General features: G+C 38.4%; 1 protein-coding gene and 1 non-coding gene across 7 annotated transcripts in view; both read left to right on the top strand.

The window, feature by feature from the left end:
* Positions 1-22,503, top strand: part of CYRIB (CYFIP related Rac1 interactor B) — a 140,713-nt gene that overhangs the window by 64,870 nt on the left and 53,340 nt on the right. For 4 of the 6 annotated variants that reach the window (XM_040625997.1, XM_040625996.1, XM_040625999.1 and 1 more), the window contains one exon: positions 22,448-22,486. The exons of 1 other annotated variant lie outside the window; for it this stretch is intronic. In XM_040625997.1, the coding sequence (XP_040481931.1) occupies positions 22,448-22,486 (39 nt within the window). Of the gene's footprint in view, positions 1-10,682; positions 10,718-22,447; positions 22,487-22,503 lie in introns of those variants that run through there. One more of the 6 variants, XM_040625998.1, reaches the window with a different exon arrangement.
* LOC121101802 lies at positions 3,338-3,525 on the top strand. Its single transcript, XR_005833833.1, has one exon. It is a non-coding gene; the product is annotated as a small nucleolar RNA SNORA73 family (small nucleolar RNA).

The raw sequence follows: 22,503 nt of genomic DNA, 5'->3' as shown, positions 1-22,503 counted from the left end.
CACTTAACTGGGCCTATAATTTGCTCTTTCACTGTTTAAGGAAAACAAAATTATAATATTTGGAAATATTTAATTATATTGTTACTGACATTATTTTTGGTCTCACCTTTTCTTTTACAGCACCAGAATTTAGTCTGGTGCACAGTGGATACTCAGATGTTTTGAGTAATTGAAAGAATAGTAAGGTCAAAGAGTTTTTGACTATAGCATCATTTTGTAATTATGTGGCAAAAGTTTGGGGAAAATGTTGATTGCTCTAAGCAGTTTTTTCAAGTTAGTATATTTTGAGGATTGCTATATTTGATTATTTAAACTGCTTTGAAATTTGGGGGGAGAAAGTACAATAGACCTGTTATTTTGTGTTATGTTTTATTTAGTCCATTGAGTGGATTTGTTCACTTAGAATGGATATTTGATGTCTTCTCAGTATCGATGAGCAACAGTCAATTCAGGTGCACTCAAAGTCACCATAAAAATTCTTAGCTGCGTAAGCTTATCCTATATTATGATCAGTTCACTAAAATGCGGTTAATTTTTCAAGAGATATTTTTTCAGGTGTCAGAAATGGAAGGTATCCTCAGTAATGTGACAGTGGTTATGTAATATTTTTTTTAAAGATCTTATTTATTTTAGAGAGAGATTGAGAGAAGGAGTGAGGAGGGGCAGAGGGAGAAGCAGACTTCCTGCAGAGCAGGGAGCCTGACGCTGGACTCCATCCTAGGGTCCTGGGATCATGACCTGAGGCATATGCTTCACTGACTGAGCCACCCAGGCACCTCAGTGGATGTAATATTTCAGTGGTGGTGTAATGATAATGTTAATAATAAGTAGCACTTAGTGTTTTACTACTTGCCAGGTTGAGTTCTAAGAAATTCAGTCTTTACAACAACCTTGTTAGAGGTAGGTGTCGGTATTCCCATGTCACACACTAGGAAATTGAAGTTAAGTAATAACTGAAGTGACCCAGCTACTAAGTGATAGAACTTGGTCTTGGCTCTTTAATTATTATGCTGTGGTAGTGAACACCTGTACGCCAAGTTTTTTATATACATTTAGATAGTTTTATGACAACTCTGCATGGGATAGGTTAATTCCTAGTTTAACTCCTAATTAACTTGAGGAATGTCAGGCTCAGAGAGCTTGGGTTGCTTGTCCAAGTATGCTCCTAAGTAGGGTGAGGAAGGTTGGCATAAACCCAGATTTCTGTGATTTGTAGTCTTTACTAAAATTCTATTTCAAAGTACTAATTTGAGGTCCTGTATTTTATATTATATATTTAGAAGGCATACTTAAAACAGCCAATCTAAAAACTTTTTCAGCTGACACACAGGATGGAAAATGTTCGCTTCTTCTCTACTCTCTTGTGAGCATATACAGGATTATAATTTCCTGCTTACTAGCTGTAGCTTCACCCTTTTCCCGCTCATGTAAGTATATTGGAATGCAAATGAGTGACATTTGTAAAACTTTTTAACAAGGAAATCATTCTTAGAATGTTGATTCTTTAAAAACACACATTTCTTGTGACACATCCTGTGTCCTGATAGTGGTACCATTGGTGAGAATGGCTTTTTTTCAAAGATGTTGGGTGATTTTTGTTTAGGTAGAAGACCTAATGCAAAGATATATTTTTGTAGCTATTTATTTTAAAAAGATGATGTTCAGTGGTACTATTGTATGCAACACTGTGAAGTTTTCAATCCTGTACAGTTATATTCTGCCATGGGAGTAATTTCTACTTGATATATTCTAATTGGTGCAATATGTCAGGTACTGTATTATAAATCTAAACTGATACAGACGCTCTTCACTGTGCTTAGAATATTTCTTCCAATCATAAATTGGCATGTTCTCAGATAATTCAAGTTACACTGAATACTAATGCAGGTCAAACAATGTTAGGACATACTTGCTATGAAAAAAGTTATGACATATTCCCAGGTATTATTATTTGGGGATTATTTATGCCGTTTCTCTGTTCTTTTTGAGAGTAATAGAGAGTTGAAGGCACTAATTTAAATAATGCGTGATTTACTAGGTCTTGAAATGGACGTTTACAGTTTGCTGTTGTACTCTTATTGAGAGATTCTATTCATTGTAAAATTTTAGTATGTATGGACAAGAACATTGCACTTAAGCCCTGATTTGCTTTTGTCTGATAGTGTGAAGATCTCAGATTACCTATGAAATGCAAAAAATAATGTCTCTACTATGTGCCTCACAATTTTTATGAAATTTTTATATTAATTTCAATGCAATGTGGTAGGGAAGGCAAAATATCATTTTTTTAAAATTAATGCAATTCTTTTTTTGGGAGGGGGGGACACAGGAAGAGGGAGAGAGAATCTCAAGCAGACTCCCCACCAACTTGAGATTCTCTCTCCTTCTTCCCCCCACTTGCTGTCTCTCTCAAATAAATCTTTAAAAAAAAAATAAAAAGCTTGTTTTTGCTAATATATTTTTTGACAACTAGCATATACTTGGTATATGATTGTTATTATTCCCCCCAATAGTTAATGAACAAATGAGCAGGCTTATAATAACAGTGAATAAAATATTAGTGGTTCCTTCTTAGAGTAGAAGAGAGAGAAAAATAGTGTGAATTCAGTGCTACCTATTCCATAGGTACCTAATCTTAGGAGTCAGGGTAAAAGGCCATGTTGTAATGCCGTTTAAACTAAAACCTGAGGAGTGGACAAGTAGTCAATCAGGCAAAAGGGAGAATGCAGGGGCATAAGATGAGGGGGAGGCAAAAGCTTTGGGATCAGAGAGGTCAGGTACATTTTAGAAACAATATTCGTTCTGTAAAGGAGATGTGGGAAAGAGATACACAATAAGTAAACCAGAAGCCTGGCTGCATGAGTCTTGTTAACAAGTTCAGGTCAGTTTGGACAGAAGGCTATGGGGAAACCATTATAGGATTTTAAGGGAGGAGAGAGTGAAATACTAGCTTGTTCTGACAGCTTTTGGAGAACGGACTGAAGGAGAAGTAAGATTCAATACAAGTAGGCAAGTTAAGAGGCTATTGTTGCTAAAGTCCAGGAAAGAATTGATAGCTATCAGTATTTGAATACTGACAATGGAGGAATAGTATTAAATCCATAAGATTTGATGATTTACTGGATCCAGGCTCTGTAGAGCCTATAATTTTGCTTCTGGTGGTAGAGTAGGGGATAAATTTTCCCCAGAGGTCCTGTTACTACTTTTTCATGTAAAGTTGAGACGCTGCTGGGGCTAAGACAAAGCCAGATGTGTTCTCAAATATGTATTTTCAGTTGACTCTCTTCATTGTTAATTATGGAGTTGACTGACTCATCCTAAAGTAGGCCTATCAGACCAAACGTGGACACTCCTGGGAGGTCACTCTCCCTGGGCTCTGTCCAGGTGGCGTAGGGGAGCGTAGGGTTCTGCCGCTTGATGTACAGTCCATTTCCATCACGCCTTGAGTCTGTGCCTGCGTATTCCTACAGATTCTCGGAGTCCTGTGGACAATGACAGAGGAGACAAACCATGCGGGAAACAGGTCTCTAAGCACCCCCTGTCTGGATCTAGGTTGATTGGAAATGAAAGAAAAATCTGCTTTTATCAGCTGCTGTTCTGCTGGATTAAGCTCTTACCTGCCTTCTTTTGCAGCGATTGCTCAGGATTCCAAATAATTTGATTTAGGGAGAGAAGAGCCTTGCCTAACATTGGCAGTTGACACTTTATGGGTCCTTTATTTGGCAGACAGAATTGGTAAAGTAAATGGGAAATGTTGTTTTTGTAAGATAAGCCTGGAGGTTTGGAAGCTGGGGCACATTTGACCCCCTTTTAAAAACTGCCCTTTAGAGTAAATCAAGGGGGGACAGCAGGTTAGAAAACCAAAATAGGAATATCAGCCTGGGGACTCAGGAGGCCTCCATGAGTCAGGCATTCAGTTTCCACAGAGCCCAGTAGCATGCTAACAATCACTTTAGATAAGGAGCATGCCTGCTGGTTGTGTCGGGGAGGCAAAGAGTTCCGAACCCTCAGGGGCACCTGCAGGTGGAGACTGCCTGCCTCCCTCTGTCAGAAGCTCTAATCAATAAAATCATAAGTCACAGAGACTTGTAACCAAAAAACGGTCATTAGGGTTTTGGGGCCCCAGAGGTACTAGTATTTTTCTACATGCGTCCCTTCCTGATTGGAAGACTCCCCTCTGGCACTTACAGGGTGGGGAAGTACAACCATGTAACATACCAACTCCTACTATACATTGGGATATAGAGGCAACAACAGAACATCAAACTGGCCCAGAGTACTGTCCTTTAGTCGCATTCATTTTTCTTCCCCTCTGTAAATCCTGCCCAAACCCTATTAATTGAATCTGGGTGTTCCCTCCTTTCATGGGACTGGGTAGGGTGGTGATGACATGGGTGCCTATATCTAAAAGAACCTTAAAGCTTTGAGCCCCTCTCTAAAGTTCCCTAGGCAGCCTATTGGCCCTATGGCCTTTGTCCTTCTTAGGAATCAGAGAGACCTCAACCCCATCCTTTATCATTTTTTCCTGTAAAGCAGAAGAGTTTTGGGGGTAGGAGTAGAGCAGAGTGGTGATGGGAGTACCGAGGGAGAGAGCACCTGTACTAGCAATCAAAACTTTGTATTCCCTTTTGGTCATTTCCTCATAGTTCAGTCAAAGGAACTTCTAATAATTTTGGTCCAAATAAACTTCATTTTGGCAGCAAGGCCATCATTACTTAAATAATCGATTTTAGTTTTGGGGATTCCGAGGCTCAGCAGTCACAGCCACATTGCCTTTCACCTAGAGACACAGGGCTGTTGCCCCGTTGTCTTGGCATATACCTTCCCCTGCCAGCCCAGAGGAGAATGAACAACCACAAAGTCAGCATTTGGGTGGCTGATTTCAATTCCATTTCTTCACTGCTCAGTTTTGTTTTTTTTTAAAGATTTTATTTATTTATTCGACAGAGATAGAGACAGCCAGTGAGAGAGGGAACACAAGCAGGGGGAGTGGGAGAGGAAGAAGCAGGCTCATAGCAGAGGAGCCTGATGTGGGGCTCGATCCCACAACGCCGGGATCACGCCCTGAGCCAAAGGCAGACCTTAACCGCTGTGCCACCCAGGCGCCCCCTCACTGCTCAGTTTCTAAACATTAATCCAACTCCTGTTCATTAACAGGTAGGGCGGTAGGGATCCATATTCTCACCACCTCCCCACCTACCGTCAGGACCACTCTCAGATCCTAGGGTGTCTGCCCATTTCCTAGACCTCTGCTCTTGGGGCCTTTATCCTCTGTCTTCCAGAAAGTCATGGATGGCTCTGTCAGCATCCCATCCTTACTGCCAAAACTGTCCAGAACCACAATGGTCTGAGATCTTACCCTACTTGCAAGCTTGTAAGTTACCATGCCACCTTATCATGGATGCTTGTAGAAAACATGAGACTCCTGTGTAAGAGATGAAGGACAGTATTACTCTCACTAATAGCAGTAGCCAGAGCATCAGCATTTGAGATGTATTTTCTCCAAGGTAAGTTGGTATCTGATAACAGTTACTCAAAAAGTAATGACTGACATGTCCAGACATCTTTTGATTTGAAAAAATCATACATGGTTTTTTAAGAATTTCAGGGACATTATATTAAAGTGAGGTATGGGAAAACCACCTTGGGTTGCAAGGTATGAGATTACTTTGCTTTTGTTTATGTCATACAACGATTCTCTATTTAAAATTCTGGAAAATTCTAACAAAACAATATAAGCACCTTTTTAATGAGGTTTCTTTTCCTTTAGATCTTGGGACAGTATAGATTTAGGGGCTAGCATAGGGATGCCTAGGTGGCTCAGTCAGTTAAGCATCCTTTGAGTTCAGGTCATGATCCCAACGTCCTGGAATCGAGTCCCACATCATTCTCCTTGCTCAGCAGGGATCCTGCCTCTCCCTTTGCCTGCTGCTCCCCCTGCTTGTGCACACGCACTCTCTCTCTCTCTGACAAATAAATAAAATCTTTAAAAAAACAAAAGAGGGGCTAGCATAGTTGGAGGAAGGTTAAACTTGGAATTTTTCATTTTATTAAAGGGGGTTGGGCTTCATTTTCTCAATCAGCGTTTTCTAACTCCTGTCCAGTTATTTTCTGTAAACAAACGTAAGAAATATTATTTCAAAATTTAACTTTATTTGCTGAAAATTGTTACATTTAAACTTGTTTTGACTTAAATATTTAATATGTTCTGGTATTACATAAATTTACCAAGTTGTTTTCTAAAGTACAGAAAAGTCAGCTTCATTTATTCTGTTCATTTGGGTTAAAATGTACGTGAATGTACAGAGCTGGAAATGTAAAGAAATCTTCTAGCTATGGTGGCGCCACTTCTAAGTCACCAGTGGATGAAAGCTTGATGTCTGAGAATCAAGGGCTAAAGCATTTTGGAAATACTCTTTGATAATTGGGACTTCCTATATTAAAATGTGAATATAGTTAAACCAAAGCTTTTCCTCTTTATTTATAGAACACTATGTTGAAGCAATAGTCAAAATATGTAGCCTGGGGTTGGCAACCCTTTGGAATGGGTGTGCCAGAGTTCCATTAGAGTGTGTGTCATGGTGACAACTGGCCAGTGTTCTGTCTTTGGTATGTGTCACTGACCCCTTCTTAGTAGTCTGTTAGCATATTAAAAGTTCATTGAAGAACTTCGTTTTAGCTGATTTTCAGTGTTCTTATCAGCAACTTTTAAAAATCACGTATATTTTATTAAAATCAAATTTAATTTTTTAAACCATTCTCAGTTTACCTAGTTTGGGTAGGTAGATAGCCTATGATTTTAAATAATTAAAAAATATTTAAACATTTCAAATTTTCCTAGTTGAGGTGTACAGGCAAAACTTTAGTGAAATCCTTTCCCTCTCCGATCCTTTCTAGGGTCTTGTTTGGGTCTCACAAATAAGAGATGAGTGAGCTTTTTTTTTTTTTTTAAGTATAACTGGCTTACAGTGTTACAGGGAACTGTCTTCAAGTCATAAAGTAGGGCTAAACAGGTGCTGTGAGACAGTTTATCCCAGGCAGTTATAAGTCACATGATTTGCAAATATTTTCTCCCAGTCTTTGCCCTGTCTTGTTATTTTCTTAATGGTATCTTTTGAGGTGCAAGGGTTTTGAACTTTGATAGAGTCTAGTTTATCTTTTTCTTTTCTTTTAAGAGTCATGCTTTTGGTGCTGTGTCCATGAAGTCTTAGTCCAACCCAGGGCCATGAGATTTATGCCTGCGTTTTCTTCTAAATATTTTATATTTTATCATTTTAGTTCTTATGTTTGGGTCTATGATCCATTTTTAATTAACTTTTTAAAAAAAAGATTTTATTTATTTATTGAGAGAGAGCATGTGAGTGGAGGGAGGGGCAGAGGGAGAGGGGGAAAGAATCCTAAGCAGACTCTGCCAAGCGCAGAGCCTGCCACGGGCTCGATCTCATGACCCTGTGATCCTAGCTGAATCGAAGAGTCAGACACTCAACTGACTGAGCCGCCTAGGCACCCCTAATTAACTTTAAATATAGCGTGAGGTGAATTTTTTAAGTTCATCTTTTTGTTATGTAGATACTAGTTGTCTCAGTGCCATCTGTTGAAAAGACTGTTCTTTTCCCCCACTGAATTGCCGTGGTATCTTTGTTGATAATCAGTTGACCCTAGGTATATGGTTTTATTTCTGGACTCTCTTTTCTCTTATTGGTCTACATGTCTGTCCTTCTGCCAGTACCACATGTCTTAATGACTATAGCTTGTCATGCCGTATTTTAATAGCACAAATAGCATTCTTTTTTTGTAAAAGTATATGCTCATTTATTTAAAAAAATGAAACAAAATGAAAAAGTAAAAGAAGAAAGCAAAAATCACCGTCGAAGTAGTCAGTGTTCTGGTGACCATCTCTCCAGATGTCTCCGCACATACATGCATGTTGTGTGAATGCACACATATCCTCCAGAGTTTATACATAAAGACACATCAGTATTTACCCCACGCTCATTGTTCTTGTGTACTTTTTGAGTGAATACATTTATTGTCAACTTTAAGAGAGAACTGATTATTTTCCTTTCTTCAGGCACTTCTATAATTCTTTGAGTTTTTACTGACACATACTTCTGAGAAGAGCAAAGATTCTTTGGGCTAAGAACAGAGTGCTTTTTTTCTTGTAGCATGTTAATTGGAATTTATTTCTCACTTCATTTGCTGAAAGATGACTTTAAAACAAATTTTTTTAATGTGTGCTCTGTGAGTGGATGGCAGATTATGTGTGGAACATTAACAAAATTAATCCCCAAATCCAGTTTTAAACATTTAAAGTTTCCACAAATCTGCTCTTGAGCATTAGATTAACTTTTTGGCAGTTGTGATTACAGTAAATATTAATGCGTGGTGATAGCGTTTTATTTGCAGTCACATGAGGACTGATCCTTGCCGCAAGTTTGTTTTTGCCACATTAATATGCTCTTTTGCATTTTGTGGATTCAGCCTGTCTGTAATCCTGACAAAGTTCCATCCTGTGATACTTTCAGTAATCATTGTGGAACTGTGACCAAACCCTGAAACACTTTCTCATCTTGAGTGTAGGTCAGATCCCATGGTCAGAAACTCCCCTGACAGTTAACATGCTTCTTGCAGTATGATTTTTATGTGATGAATACAGGGCTTAAAGTTATATTTAGAGATGTAACATGTACAGGAGACTGTATAGATTTTGCTTAATTTTAAAAGATTGAAGTTTAATCTCTGGCAGTGGGAAGCCATTAAAGGTTTTGAGTTTGGGGCGTGACAATGCAACAAGTTTCAGAAAGCCACCTTTACATTGGGTTAGTGGAAGTTCGGTGTTTAAAAAAGGCATGCTGAAATTCTGTGGGAAACTGGATTGCTCGATGAAATTATATAAATGAGGTGTTTTTGTACAAGATTTTAAAAAGAAAACTTAAGAAATTATCGAATGACAAATGCACTCTTTACAGAAAGGAAAGCAGCATGCTAAATTGTTAACTGTGGCTAACTATGTGGTGGGATTATGGATGTTTCTAGCTACTTTTTGTGGAAAATTTAGTGAAGTGCTAAATATATCATGTAATAAGATGTTAAAATGGAACTCTTTCATTCTGGGTTTGGCCCTAAGTTGAGAGGTGCACATTTCTAAAGAGAATTATAAGCATACCATGCAGGTCTTGCAAAATAAAGAGCCAGAAAATGAATTTGTGTCCTCTAAATACCTACCCCATCTGTTGGTATAAAGAATCAGGGAGCTGGAAATTAGAATAGTTTTTGAACTGAGTTGTTGGAAATTGGAAAAGTGTTTTTAAACCAAGTTGTTAGTGTGCTCGGAGCGTCTCCTAACCTCCCCCCTCCCTTCTTGGTGTGCTCCCCCTCAAGTACAGGAGCTTTCTGGTGGTGATGTGGAGAGCTGAATATGTAACTTGTGTAGTTTAGGGGGACAGTGGATTGGTGTCTATCTCAGTGTGCCTGAGTGTAAGAGAAGCTGTCTGCTCTGGCAGCACAGCAAAGCCTGTGTGGGTGGACTGCCCATCCTCCCTAAGTTCTCAAGGGGTACATGTTTCCCATAGACAGGATGAGGGCCACTAGTGAGAGGAAGCTCATAGGATCAGGGTAGTATGAGGCAGAGGGGGAGGAAGAAATGGCTGGATTCCCACAGGAGATGCATTATCTTGCATCAAGAAATTGTGGAGAGAGATCCCCAGTGCCGGAGTGGGTGAGAGCTTCCAAGGAACTCCAGAAAGCATTCCCTGACAGATCAATTTTAAATACTTCTTGAGCTGAGAGTGCCCATGCCCTCTTCTGATGACACTTAACTGCTACACCCAGGGTTAGTAAGCTGGGGAATCGGTACAGCACTGTGCTACAGCTAGCGGGTTGCAGGCAGAACTGGGACGCGGGAAGAAGCGTAGTGATGGATGACAAATTTTGACAATTATACTAAACTGGTTCCTAAATTCTGACAGTTTTTATAACTTGAAAATGACCAAAGTCATAGGCTTACCTAAATAAAAGTTCAGGGACGTTGAACTGTCACCACAGAATAACTTTAAAGGACAGTGGTAGATAAAACATTGCTTTATGGTTACATCCCACAGATTTTGCTTGTTCAGGGTCATGGTTACAATTGTTTTTCTAATAAGAAAACTGTCAATGAAAAGAATTTTTACAAGGAGGTGCCCATGGAGGCATTTTGTTATAGATAAAATATAGTCATCATCTTTGGGACCAGTGAGATCTGTGCTTCAGTCAGATCAGCCCTTATTAACACTGACATGAGGTAAGTAAACCAATTTATGAGGTTCATTTTCCTCATTTACTTTTTACGGAAAGGGTAACATCATCTGTTTTGCAGTGTTTTATGAAAAAATTATGGTCTATAGCAAAATGTGTCGTACACAGTAGGTATTCACAAATATTAATAACCCTCTTCCTTCCTTATAGCAAATGCTTTCTAAAGTTTTAAATGTTATTACTCTCCTTAATATATGATTTGCTTCTTCTAAATATATTCCTTAAAAAAACCAGATGGATTAGGGGATTGAGTATGACTATAGCATACTACCTGGGATATAAAAAATGCTGGTTTTTAGTATAGCTAAAAATTCTGCTTTTGATTTGAAATGTGAAATATTTTCAGAAAGAATGAAAAGTAATTTCACTTATGTGTTGTTTTTTAGTGAGGAAACATATGAGTGAGGAGTCTAAAGAAAAGGTAGGCCCAGGTGGAGAATCTTTTCATTACTGTTCTTGGAACAGTTTAGAATATATAAAACAAAAAGGAAGACATCTTTTTATAGAGAGAACAGTTTGTAAAAATCAGTATCATTTTTGTGTCCTTTTTTCCTCAAATTGTGTTTCATTTTTCTTTTTCTGGGAAGTTTTTAAATTCTTTATTAGACTGATATATTTTAAAGTGATCTTATTAGTATTTTGTCTTCTTTCTGAATGTTCTCTTACACTTTTTTTAATGTTCTTATTTATACTTTGAAACTTAAAATTTTAGTAATATAGGTACCTCTTAAAAGTCTCAAAAAACTGACTTATTTAATCTTTAATTTCAGAGTATCTTTACTGTTCATACTCTGAACTTAACACAGTTTTACTTATTTGTAGGAATGACTTTAAATTAGGAAGGGAGTTATAGTTAGCTTTCTATATGAGTCCAGAATATTCTTTATAATTCATTCAAGGGTCTTCGGTTAAAAGTTGCAGAAATTTACTAGATAATTTGAATGGAAAGGGAATTTATTGGCATGATGGCAGGTAGCTCCCAGAATTGGTGGTGGAAAGATTAGGAATTCAGGTTCAAAAAGTGAGCAGTAACCACAGGAGGGCGAGAAGCAGATTATGTTACAGTAACGGTCCCATTAGGACACTGTGGCACTCACTGGTCCTGTGAATGATTTCTCAAGTATCCTAGGTCTTTGGGCCATTCTCTCAAGATAGGAAGTCGTGGGAGTAGAGTGGCAGTATTTGTGGGCTGACCTTCCCTGACCTCCACACTTTTGCTCCATTGACCCTTCATATCTTCATTTGGAAGCCTTGGCCTGGCAAATTTAACATGACCAAAACAATTCCTAGTTTGGAGAAGTTTTAATTTGTTGATTTGCTTTCTATTCTTGTGTTTATACTGTTTGGAGAATAAAACATTCAAATACACTGTTTAGAGCATGTAGCACAAAATTGTATGTATGTGTGTTGACATTGATTTCAGGAAATGACAGTCCCTTCTTATTACCAGAAGGCAACATGAAGCAATATACATATATACATATGCCAAAATCTGCAAATACTGAATGTTTTCCACTTGATTATCTCTGTACAACCTCTAAAATTTAAGAGAAACAGTTCCACTAAAGGATTACCAGCTCTTGGGGTGCCTGGGTGGCTCAATCAGTGAAGTTTCTGCCTTCGGCTCAGGTCATGATCCCAGGGTCCTGGGGTCAAGCCCCACATTGGGCTGCTTTTCCCTTTCACTCTTCCACTCCCCCTGCTTGTGCTCTTGTGTGTGTGTGTGTGTGTGTGTGTGTGTAATAAATAAATAAAATCTTTTTCTTTAAAACAAAGGATTACCAGCTCTTTTGAGAAATAAAGTTAACCTATATGGTGTGATGCTTTTGTAGTTGTGTGTATTGTTTTATTTGTTAAACCCATTAGGTAACCTGTGGCTATCAGTGGACATTTCATTCTTAGGAGGAAAGCCTGTAAGACATGTAAGGTCGTTTTTAAAAAGAGAAGAGAGCCTCCCTTCCACCCCCCTACCTCTGCCTTCATTCCAGGAACTGTAGTGTGTTGAGCTATTTGTTTTAAAGATAGAGCTTTAACACATACATAGGTAGTCTTGGATCATTAAAGAGTTAGACTAGTACATGTCCTTTTTTGAAAATGTCTTCCTGTCATCTGGTTTATAAATTCAGACTTGAGTAGTCAAAATCTGGAATTATCTAAACTTCAGTAAGTAGAAATAAAAGAAGAGCAGACAGATTAAGGTTCAGACATGCATGGAAGATAGAATAGTAGTTGTTAAAAAATTATCGTGTGTGTGTGTGTGTGTGTTTTGTGTTTAGTCACACTGAAAAATCTTACCCATTGTTTGTGAAGTTCTTGATGTTGCCTCAGTCTCGGTTTAGCAAGGCCTTTTTCTTAGGACTTCAGTGTTAATTATGAACCCCTTGTTAACAGTCAGCACTTAAAATGTCTCTTAGGAGGAAAGAATATTCCCCTTTTCCAGGTTAGTGGATATGCTCATTTTATCCCCCCAAAAAGTTTACTTAATTTAAAGCTTACTGAATTTAAAAAATGTTTTTGAAAGTTGTTAGTGGTGGTAGTTTTTTTTTAAATATACCAGGCTGACTCAAATATCGTTGCTTTCTCTGAGACTGTCCTCTAGGTACAGTTCAATTACTCCCCTGTTTTCCCATTGCAGTTTATCCAAAGAACGTCAGTTCTTTAGTATTTTACCTACTGCATCGTAGTATTTATATATTTGTTTGTTTATTGAGAGAGAACTCGTGCATGGACACGGGGAGGGGCGGGCAGAGGGAGAGAGAATCTTAAGTGGGGCTTAATCTCACAATGCTTGAGATCATGACCTGAGCCAAAATCAAGAGGTGGAGGCTTAACTGACTGAGGCACCCAGGTGCCCCACTGTAATAATTTTTAACATGTGTTCTTACAGACTCTTAGCTTCTGGAGGGCAGGTCTTGTTTTACTCGGCATTTTGTACTCTGCATTGCATAACATCTCTGGCCTGTTGGAGGTCTTCTAATCTTTATAGAACTGCCATTAGGAAGCAGTTCACATTTAAGATTGTGGCGGAGCATTTTTAATAGTCTTTTAAAATATTTGATTGCTACCAAGACAGATACCTGTGCAGTAATATCACATATCAGATGTACAGTATTGCTCCAGAGATACTAGATCTCCAGAGATCAGTTATCTGTATTTGTTACTGTTATTTTGTCAGCCTGGAAAAATCATCTATAAAACCGTGGTGGACACATTAGTGTATTTAAAGTCTCTTTATCACTTTAATTTTTAATAGGAGGAATTGTACATTTTTCTAAAATTTTGTCAGTTATTTGCTACCTGTATATCGATCATTCCTTATTGCTCATTTTTCCCAAACAAATCCTTTTTGCAGGATGGCCAGTCTTATGGGACCATAACTCTGAACTAGTTGTATTTATGCCAGGCTGCTTACATCACTAAATCACTCATCCACTCATTCAGCATATGCACACTGGAGGCTACAGTGTTTCAAGCATTGTGCTTATAGTTCAGGGGCTATAATAACAATGAACAGGCTGTGATAACTGCTTTCAGTCCTAGGAAAGAGCCAGACATTTTGATGAGTGAAATGATGTGTCATGGGGCCCATTTGAAGATACTTAACCCAAACTTGGAATACACTCTTCTTTCACACTGTCCTGTTCTCTAAATTTCTATTATAATTGTAGTCCTTAATGATAGTGTAGTGTGGACAGAATTATTATGGACTTTTTACTTTTTATACGTGCAAGTATTATTTCCATAGAAAGTCATTAACCTCTTTCAGGGTAAAGATTGTCTTATTTCTTTGTATCATAAGCACTGCTGGAGATATAAACAGTTTTAATAATACTTGTGGAATTGACAAACAAACTTTGTAATATTCTGATGTTGGGCCCTTAGAACTATAGGGAAGATAGGAACAGCACCTGTGAGAGGGAGTAAGTTTGGCCTGATGTGATGGGTAAGAACTGGGAAAAGAGCCAGACAGTGTAATAGGTGCCTCTCACTCTGAGTCTCTCAATCTTAGGGGGATAGGAATTATCTTCCTTTCTACAGATGAAGAAATTGAAGCTTTGAGAAACTTAAGGTTCTTGCTCAGAGTTTACACACCGATGGACTCTCTATCAAAACACATTATATGTGGATGCATATTTTTGCTAGGAAGGTGATTAAATATTTGTTTGGTCATGACAACCCAGGCACAGAGCTTCTCTCTGAAACTCACAGGCCGAATGTGGATCAGGTCTGTAATGCTGCTCCTGCTTGACATCATGCTGTGGTATCCTGAACTAAATGCTGCACTGGCCTATGTTATTTGTGAACACAGATTGCCTTTATTTATTTATTTATTTATTTATTTATTTATAGATATTTTATTTATTTATTTATTTGACAGAGATAGAGACAGCCAGTGAGAGAGGGAACACAAGCAGGGGGAGTGGGAGAGGAAGAAGCAGGCTCCCAGCGGAGGAGCCTGATGTGGGACTTGATCCCATAACGCTGGGATCACGCCCTGAGCCGAAGGCAGACGCTTAACCGCTGTGCCACCCAGGCACCCCCACAGATTGCCTTTAAACCAGCCAGATTTGCAAATTACTTCTCTAATTTTTAATGATACATTAAGAATTAAGAAATTTAAGAGTGGGATGCGAGTATTTGCTTTTATTAGTGGTTCCTAGTTTTCTTGTGTATATGTTGGTTTTTCATTCTAGCATATAGAATAGGCTTTAAAAAAATTGTATAGATGACTCAAGATACAGCTATCTGTATTTTGAAATTTGTGGTGTGCAATTCAGACACAGAACGAGAAAATGTTCGGGCACCTGGATGGCTCAGTTGGTTAAGCATCAACTCCTGATTCAGTTCAGGGTCATGAGATCCCTCTGAGTCTGAGCCCAGCAAGTCTCCATACTCAGCAGGGAGTCTGCTTAAGATTTTCTCTCTGCGTCTCCCACACTCCCTGCTGTATATGCATTCTTTCTCTTTAAAAAAAAAAATGAGAATATGTTGTACTTACAACATGTTGTGAGATCATTATCTCTGTTTTAGTACTTTAGTTATTGCTACTAAACACTTATGTTACGTATTTCCCCAATAGAAAAAAAAAGGCTGTGGCAAATTAAAATGTAAAAACTTAGCTTTGGGACTTCGTATTTCTCAACCTTGAACTTGTCTGTGTTTCTATTACTATCAGGTGTAATTCAGAGGTATTCTGCAAAGTGTCACGATTGTAGAAAAGGACATTAGTGGATGGACATTGTATTCTTTGCTTTCAAAAGAGACTGTTTTCCTTTTGTTTGTGTGGATTAGATATATTGATATTTGTATATATTTTTACGTAGGTTGCATGTAATTAAAAGTGAGCAATCACCTGCTTTCTTTTTCTTTGTTGTATAGCTTATAATTTGGAGTGAACATTATTTTTATGCCTTGGCCACATTGTCATACTTCTAAGTTTGGATTTGCTTCCAACGTTTTATCCGTTGTATTTTCAATGTCTTGAAATATATCCAAGAGTTCCTGTTTTCCTTAAAGTAATCTCTGTGCCCAGCGTGGGGCTCTAACTCACAACCCCAAAATCAAGAGTCACATGTTCCACTGACTCAGTCAGATGCCACCCCCCAGAATTCCTTTAATTTTCTTTCTTTTTTTTTTTTGCTTGTGTTACTTCCTCTGGGACATCTTCATCCTTTCATTCTTTTCATCATAACCACTTTCTTCATTTATGGTGGTGAAGTTCAACCTCACAGAGTTCCTCTGACTGGCATGTTTAGTTTCTCTGATGGCAGCAGTGTCATATTCTTGCCGTCAGCCCTTCCTTCTGTGCAACTTCATTTATGTTCTCTTAGGGTTTGACTTGCAGGGTTACCACTTCTGGTTTTTTGCTGCTCTTTTATCTTTGTTGGCAGATTCCCTCGTTTGGTTATCCATTTTTCTAAAATGTCATGCAGGTTTGTCACCAGGAGACAAGGGGGTAACACAGTGACACACATTGCAGTCTGTGCATGACCTGAGTAACAGATGTTCAGTGAACAATCACTAATAGACTTGAAAGAAATGATGTGGTTGGTCATTAATAATGAATGTAAAAGATGGGAGAAAGTGATAAAACTATAAAGCATTCTGTATTTACAGTATTTTCATCTTTAATTACATTTTAACGAGACTAGACATTTTAGAGAAAGTATATGGGTATGGTTTATTTAGTAATGATGATGATCATTGTAACAGCATTGCATTTACAGAGTGTTCATTGTGTGTCAGGGACTGTTTTAAGTGCTACCCAGACAGTGGTAATCATGGTGTAAGAAGACATAAAAGACTGAGATTTGTATTCACGTGTTTGAGTTCTAGTGTGTCTCAGACATGGATATTTTTACGTGTACTGTGCTTGAGATAGAATGTCAAAATAATTTTAATGTTAATAAGAGAAGTAGTGACCATGTTCAATAAAACTGGCATTTCTGTTAATCTTCACACAATCTTTGAGATTATTTTTGCTCTTTTACAAATAAGGAGAACTGATGCTTAGATAACTTAAATAAATGGAAATCTGAAATTAGAAATAAAACTGCTCAAAGAACCTAATAATTAAATAAGTGGAAACTCAACCCAGGTTTATCTTATTTCAGAATCAGTGCTCTAAACCACTTTGCTTATATTTCTTTCCTTTTTATTAGTAGGGAATATAAAGGTTTTTATATGTTTACTGTTTTCTTGCTCTTACGAATTATCATGTTTCCTCTTGACGTGATTTTAAATATATTTAATTAATACATTATGTGAAAATTAAACATTATAATATTTTGGATTTCCTTCATTTTTAATTTTTATATGCTTTGACTCCATCTTTCCATTTTAAATTTCTTACTGTGCTTCAAATTACTCCTCTAAAAATAAGTAAGTTATTATTTTTGAGATTTTTTTTTTTTTTTGAGATTTCGTTTTAAGAAACTACACTCTAATCCACTTAGAATATATAGGCTGAGGGGCGCCTGGGTGGCACAGCGGTTAAGCGTCTGCCTTCGGCTCAGGGCGTGATCCTGGCGTTATGGGATCGAGCCCCACATCAGGCTCCTCTGCTAGGAGCCTGCTTCTTTCTCTCCCACTCCCCCTGCTTGTGTTCCCTCTCTCGCTGGCTGTCTCTATCTCTGTCAAATAAATAAATTTAAAAAATCTTAAAAAAAAAAAAGAATATATAGGCTGAGAAGTTTGTGTCTCAGTTTTTCATGGGAGTATTTCAGTACCACTTATTAAATAAAGTTTTCTTCATTGCCCTATATAGTGATGACTTTATAAATTCCTCATCAGGAATATTGTCTTTGAGCCTTCTACCTCCTTTTCCTGCTTGCCCAAATCCTATTCATTCTTCAAATCTATCTCAGCTCCCAGGGCTTCATAAAATCTTTCCAATACCCTATTTCCATGCTCTACCCTCGCTGCATTATCTTCTTTTAATTGCCACAGCTGTATATGTAGGTATTTCTCATGATACCTCATTTTTACCTTGAATGTTTTAATTGCTACAGGAAGAGTAGTTGCTTCTAGAGAGTGCAGTCAATCTTTTCATCCTAGCATCTCCTCAGGTATTTATTTTGGGACTATTATACATAATAGACTTTCCAGTAAATATTTGGTGTGAGGTGTTTTGTTTTGTTTTTTTTTTTCCGTTTATTGGACTATTGTGATTTCTCTGGTCTCTTCATCTGCCTATATAGCTGTATGAGTTCCACTCAGTTTTAATTATTAATGTGTAGGACTGGTTCTTTTCTTCTGTTTTTAAAAACTTTTTTATAGACTTGTCTGTTTCTTTTTTTCTCAAATGAATATGAAGTAACCTTTTCAAGTTCTTAAAGCTTACTAAGGGGGCGCCTGGGTGGCTCAGTCAGTTAAGTGGCTGCCTTTGGCTCGGGTTGTGATCCCAGGGTTCTGGGATCCAGCCCCACATCTCATCCCAGCTCCCTGCTCAGTGGGAAGCCTGCTTCTCCCTCTCCCTTTACCCCTCCCCCCCAGCGCGCTTGCTCTCGCTCTCTCTCACTGTCAAATAAAATCTTTAAAAAAAAAAAAACAACTTAGATAGTTGCTGAGATTATATAATAATGCACTTTCATAATATTGTCTGATCTGGGAACGTGGTCAATAGGCCCTTTAATTCAAGTGCTCTTTTTCTGTTAACTACGATGGCTTTAAGATTGCTTTGTGTATGTCAAGGGGAGCTTAAACTAATGGAATTGAATTTGATTTTATCATATACCCAAATGAAGGAGGAATGCAGTGTAGGTTACATAACCAGTTAGATTTATGTGTCATCATTTGAAATGCTGCAAAGCTGTAAATGTGGTTGACAGAATGCTCTGAAGTCATAGCTTTTATGTTTTGCTGGAGGCAAAGGAATTTTAACACTTACTTGAAGAACCTCTAGGTTTGCGGATTTTAGATGCCTGGATTATCTAATTTACATACTATCTAATATTTACTATTTATGACCTGACATTTGATTTCTAAGGGTAAAAACAATTACAAGTGTTTTCTTATTTCTTGATTTATTAAGAATTAGACAAAATGAATAGAATTTTCCCCCGTGGTTTTATGCAAGTGGCACTGGTTTTGCTCCTCTGGTTAATGATAGTGGCCAGCCAAGCCACTTGTTTTGTTTATTTCTGGGTGGTTTCGGTCTGCCTTAGGGAAGGAAGTTTGTTTTTGGCAGAAAAAGCAAAAATGTGTTTATTCATTCCATTTGTAGTAACATTGATCCAAGAGGAGCTTTTGAGGAAAACCAGAATAATTAGGCTTTGAACATAAATAGCTCCCATTCCTCTCCTACCTGATAGAAGAAAAGGAAAGATTAGGATTAATAATATATAAATTATAGACAAATCCTAGAGCAGGAGTTGCAAACTGATGTTTCATCAAACAAATATTACCCTCAGACTGGTTTTTTTTTTTTTTTTTGGCCTACTGATTATTTCTAAAGCTTAATTAGTTGATAACATCTAAAAATTGTTTTACCTGAATATCCAGCCCTAGATCACCTGCATTTTTAGCATGGCATGTTAATAGCGATGGCACCCTTTTGATTAAGCATAGACATTTGCTTGCCCTAGTTAGCACTTCTAATGTGGCTCCACCTAACCCAGATGCATTTAACTTTGCAGCCCCTGGAGGCTGTTGGATTAAGAAGTAATAGTAGACCTAAGACTGTTAATGCAGCTGAACCCTCCACTTTGAGTTAATAGAAGCTAGAATAGTAGGTGTGAAAATTTTAGGTAGAGATAGCTGTAGTGGAATTTGGGATATGAGAGAAAGTAGTTGCAGAGGAATCCAAGGTTTTTACCTGAGCAACTGGAAGGATAGGGATGCCATCAGCTGAGTTAAAGGGGACTAGGTAGATCAGGTTTGGGGAGGGAAGATGAATAGTTTAGTTTTGACATGTTAAGCTTGAGGTATCTATTAAAACATCCAAGAGGAGATATTGAGTAGGCAGTGGCTATGAGAGTATGGAGTTGGAGACAAATGTCTAGACTGGATAAGTAAATTTGAGATATGTAGTTGATACATAAAGCCATGAGATGGAATGAAATCGCAAAGGGAGTGGAGGACCCAGGACTGAGTTCTGGGCACATCAGCTTTTGGGGATTTGAGAGAAGTTCAGCAACAGAGATTAAGAAAGAGCATCAAGTGAGTTAGAACGAAAAGGAAGGAAGTAGGGTGTCTCAAAGGACAAGTGTCCTGACCTGGTTTCATCCCAAAAGCAGAGTTTGAGACAGGGACTTTTTAGGCAGATAATTTATTTGGGGACCTGTTAACAAGAAACAAGTTGGTGGGGGCCTGGGTGGCTCAGCCGGTTAATTGTCTGCCTTCGGCTCAGGTCATGATCCCAGAGTCCTGGGATTAAGCCCAGCATTGGGCTCCCTGCTCAGCAGGGAACCTGCTTTCCCTCTCTCAATCTCACTCTCTCTCTCAATAAATAAATCTTAAGGAAAAAAAAGAAACAGAATTGGAGAACTGGGGCACATGAAATAGGGAGGAAGGAAAGTCAATGCAAGGGTCTGTTATTGACCTGGTCACATCTGTGAGTACCTGGGGCTTGATCCTGAGGAAGTCCTCTGAGAAGATATGAAGAATATGCCTCTGGGTGGAAAGGAGGGTGTATTTATATACCAGATCCCGTTCTCCAGTGGTCAGTGTTTGCTCATAGGGTGCTGATGTTAACATAGTCACACTTCCAGGTCGGGGTTCATATATCCTAGGATGGCTGAAGAGTTCCTATAAGCATCTCTTAGAGCAAAGCCTGTGAGCAGAAAGTGAGCCCCAATAGGGCATCTAAGGGGAGGTGCCTCAGCTGGAGTAGAAATTGTGAGGCAGCGCGCGAGAGGTATCCCATACAGCCTCGTATCCTCCATTAAGCACCTGCAATTTAGTCCATTCTACTGCAAAGTTTTCAAGATGGTGGCTGGCCACAGTCTCTACATTAGACTTATAATAAGAGGGTTAGTGGAATAATGTTCATTTTTGCAGTCGTCTACCACTCATTCTAGATTTGTGTAACCTTCAGCCAGCACTTGAACAGGTCAAGGCATTGTCCTGGTTCAGTGACACAGACCTTCTTCTCCAAGGGATCAATGCCTGTAGTTGATTTATCCTTGTTGGATCATAATTGTTGCAGCTGCTCATTTATAGTTATTACTGAACATGGCAGCCCCAGTCGAATCCTCTAGGTTCTGGATAGGTTTCCTCCTGTCCCCATTGTGTGGCAGCAGCCATAAGTTGTTGTTAGGGTCACTTTACAGGACTCCCCAATATGGTAATTCTTTCCTTAGCGTGCTGGTCCAGTAAGGAGTCCAAGATAACCAGGCGATAGTTGCTTCAGAATACTTCCTGTGTTTTCTGGCAGAAACCACTGTTCTCCTCCCCCACTATCAGAATGTCTAATCCAGTGAACTTGAAGGTTGTCAATCCTATTTCCATCTGTTGGTTCCAGGACCTTTTTCTTCCTCCCTCCCTCCCGTCCTTTTCTGTTAGAGACACAGCACCACATTTCAGCCTTTAGAAGACAATGTAAGTATCAGATCACTTACCATCTTGGAAGGCAGTGCCCCATCCCCTCTAAATGTTACTAAGCACATAAAAATTCTGTGTTTGCTAAGTCCAAGACTCTGGTCGTAGGGGCGCCTGGGTGGCGGAGTCCTTAAGCGTCTGTCTTACTGCTCAGGGCTTGATCCTGGCGTCTAGGATCAAGCCCTGCATCAGGCTCCTCTGCTGGAAGCCTGCTTCTTCCTCTCCCACTCCCCCTGCCTGTGTTCCCTCTCTCGCTGGCTGTCTCTCTCTGTCAAATAAATAAATAAAATCTTAAAAAAAAAAAAAAAAAAAGACTGTGGTTGTAGAATAAACAATTAGGGAAAGAAATTTTTACGTAAAGATGAGTAGTTACATTGGCCAAATGTGTCCCCCCACTGTATGTGAACTCAGCTAGTTTGCTGTAGCAGCTGTAGTTGCTCTTAGTTGTAAAGTTAGAATAAAATCATTTTGAAGATTTAATCTTACCTGAAGTGTTTTAGGATTTGCAAATACCATAGTAGTATTAGTAAACCAGTCCTACAGAGGACTTCGTGGTTCACTTGAGTTTTGCTAGATGTGCCTCTGGCAAGTAATAGGTCATTGTCATGGAATATAAGGATCTTAGTACCTTTAGCAAAACTGGTGTTTTTAATACATTGAAAGGAAATCAACGTAAACTATGATAATAGTATAGAAATATATCTTTTGGTAATCTGAGGCCCCTGTTATAAGAATAAAGGTGAATTACAAATTTTCTTCCTTTGCTGTCTCCTGCTTCATGATATGATGAGAATTATGTACTTATCTTGATAAAGATTGTAGTCTTGGCATGTCTTGAGGGTGGCAATTAGGGTGTCTTATCTAAGCCTATTGGTATTTCCCAGGGCTTAACACAATGGCTTACTCTTAGTAGGTTCTCTATAAATAGTTGTTGATTTAATTGGAGTAGGTGTATGTCCGTTTGTATACATACACACACATAAACGTGTATAGCATATGTATGTGATATATGATGGCATTCATAAACCTTATTAAAGTTAGTTTTAATAAAACATGTTTTAAAGTATAATAATGTTTTAGACTTTCTTCCTTTTTTTCTTTCTTTAAACAGATAGAAGGACAAGAACAGAATCACCAGCACTGGCTGAAGGTAAATATGTCTTTGGG

The sequence above is a fragment of the Ursus maritimus genome, unplaced genomic scaffold (assembly GCF_017311325.1).
Source record: "Ursus maritimus isolate PB19 unplaced genomic scaffold, ASM1731132v1 scaffold_9, whole genome shotgun sequence".
NCBI classification, from domain to species: Eukaryota; Metazoa; Chordata; class Mammalia; order Carnivora; family Ursidae; genus Ursus; species Ursus maritimus.
Note: the sequence above shows the minus strand (reverse complement) of the source record. Positions and strands in the feature narration are given on the sequence as shown.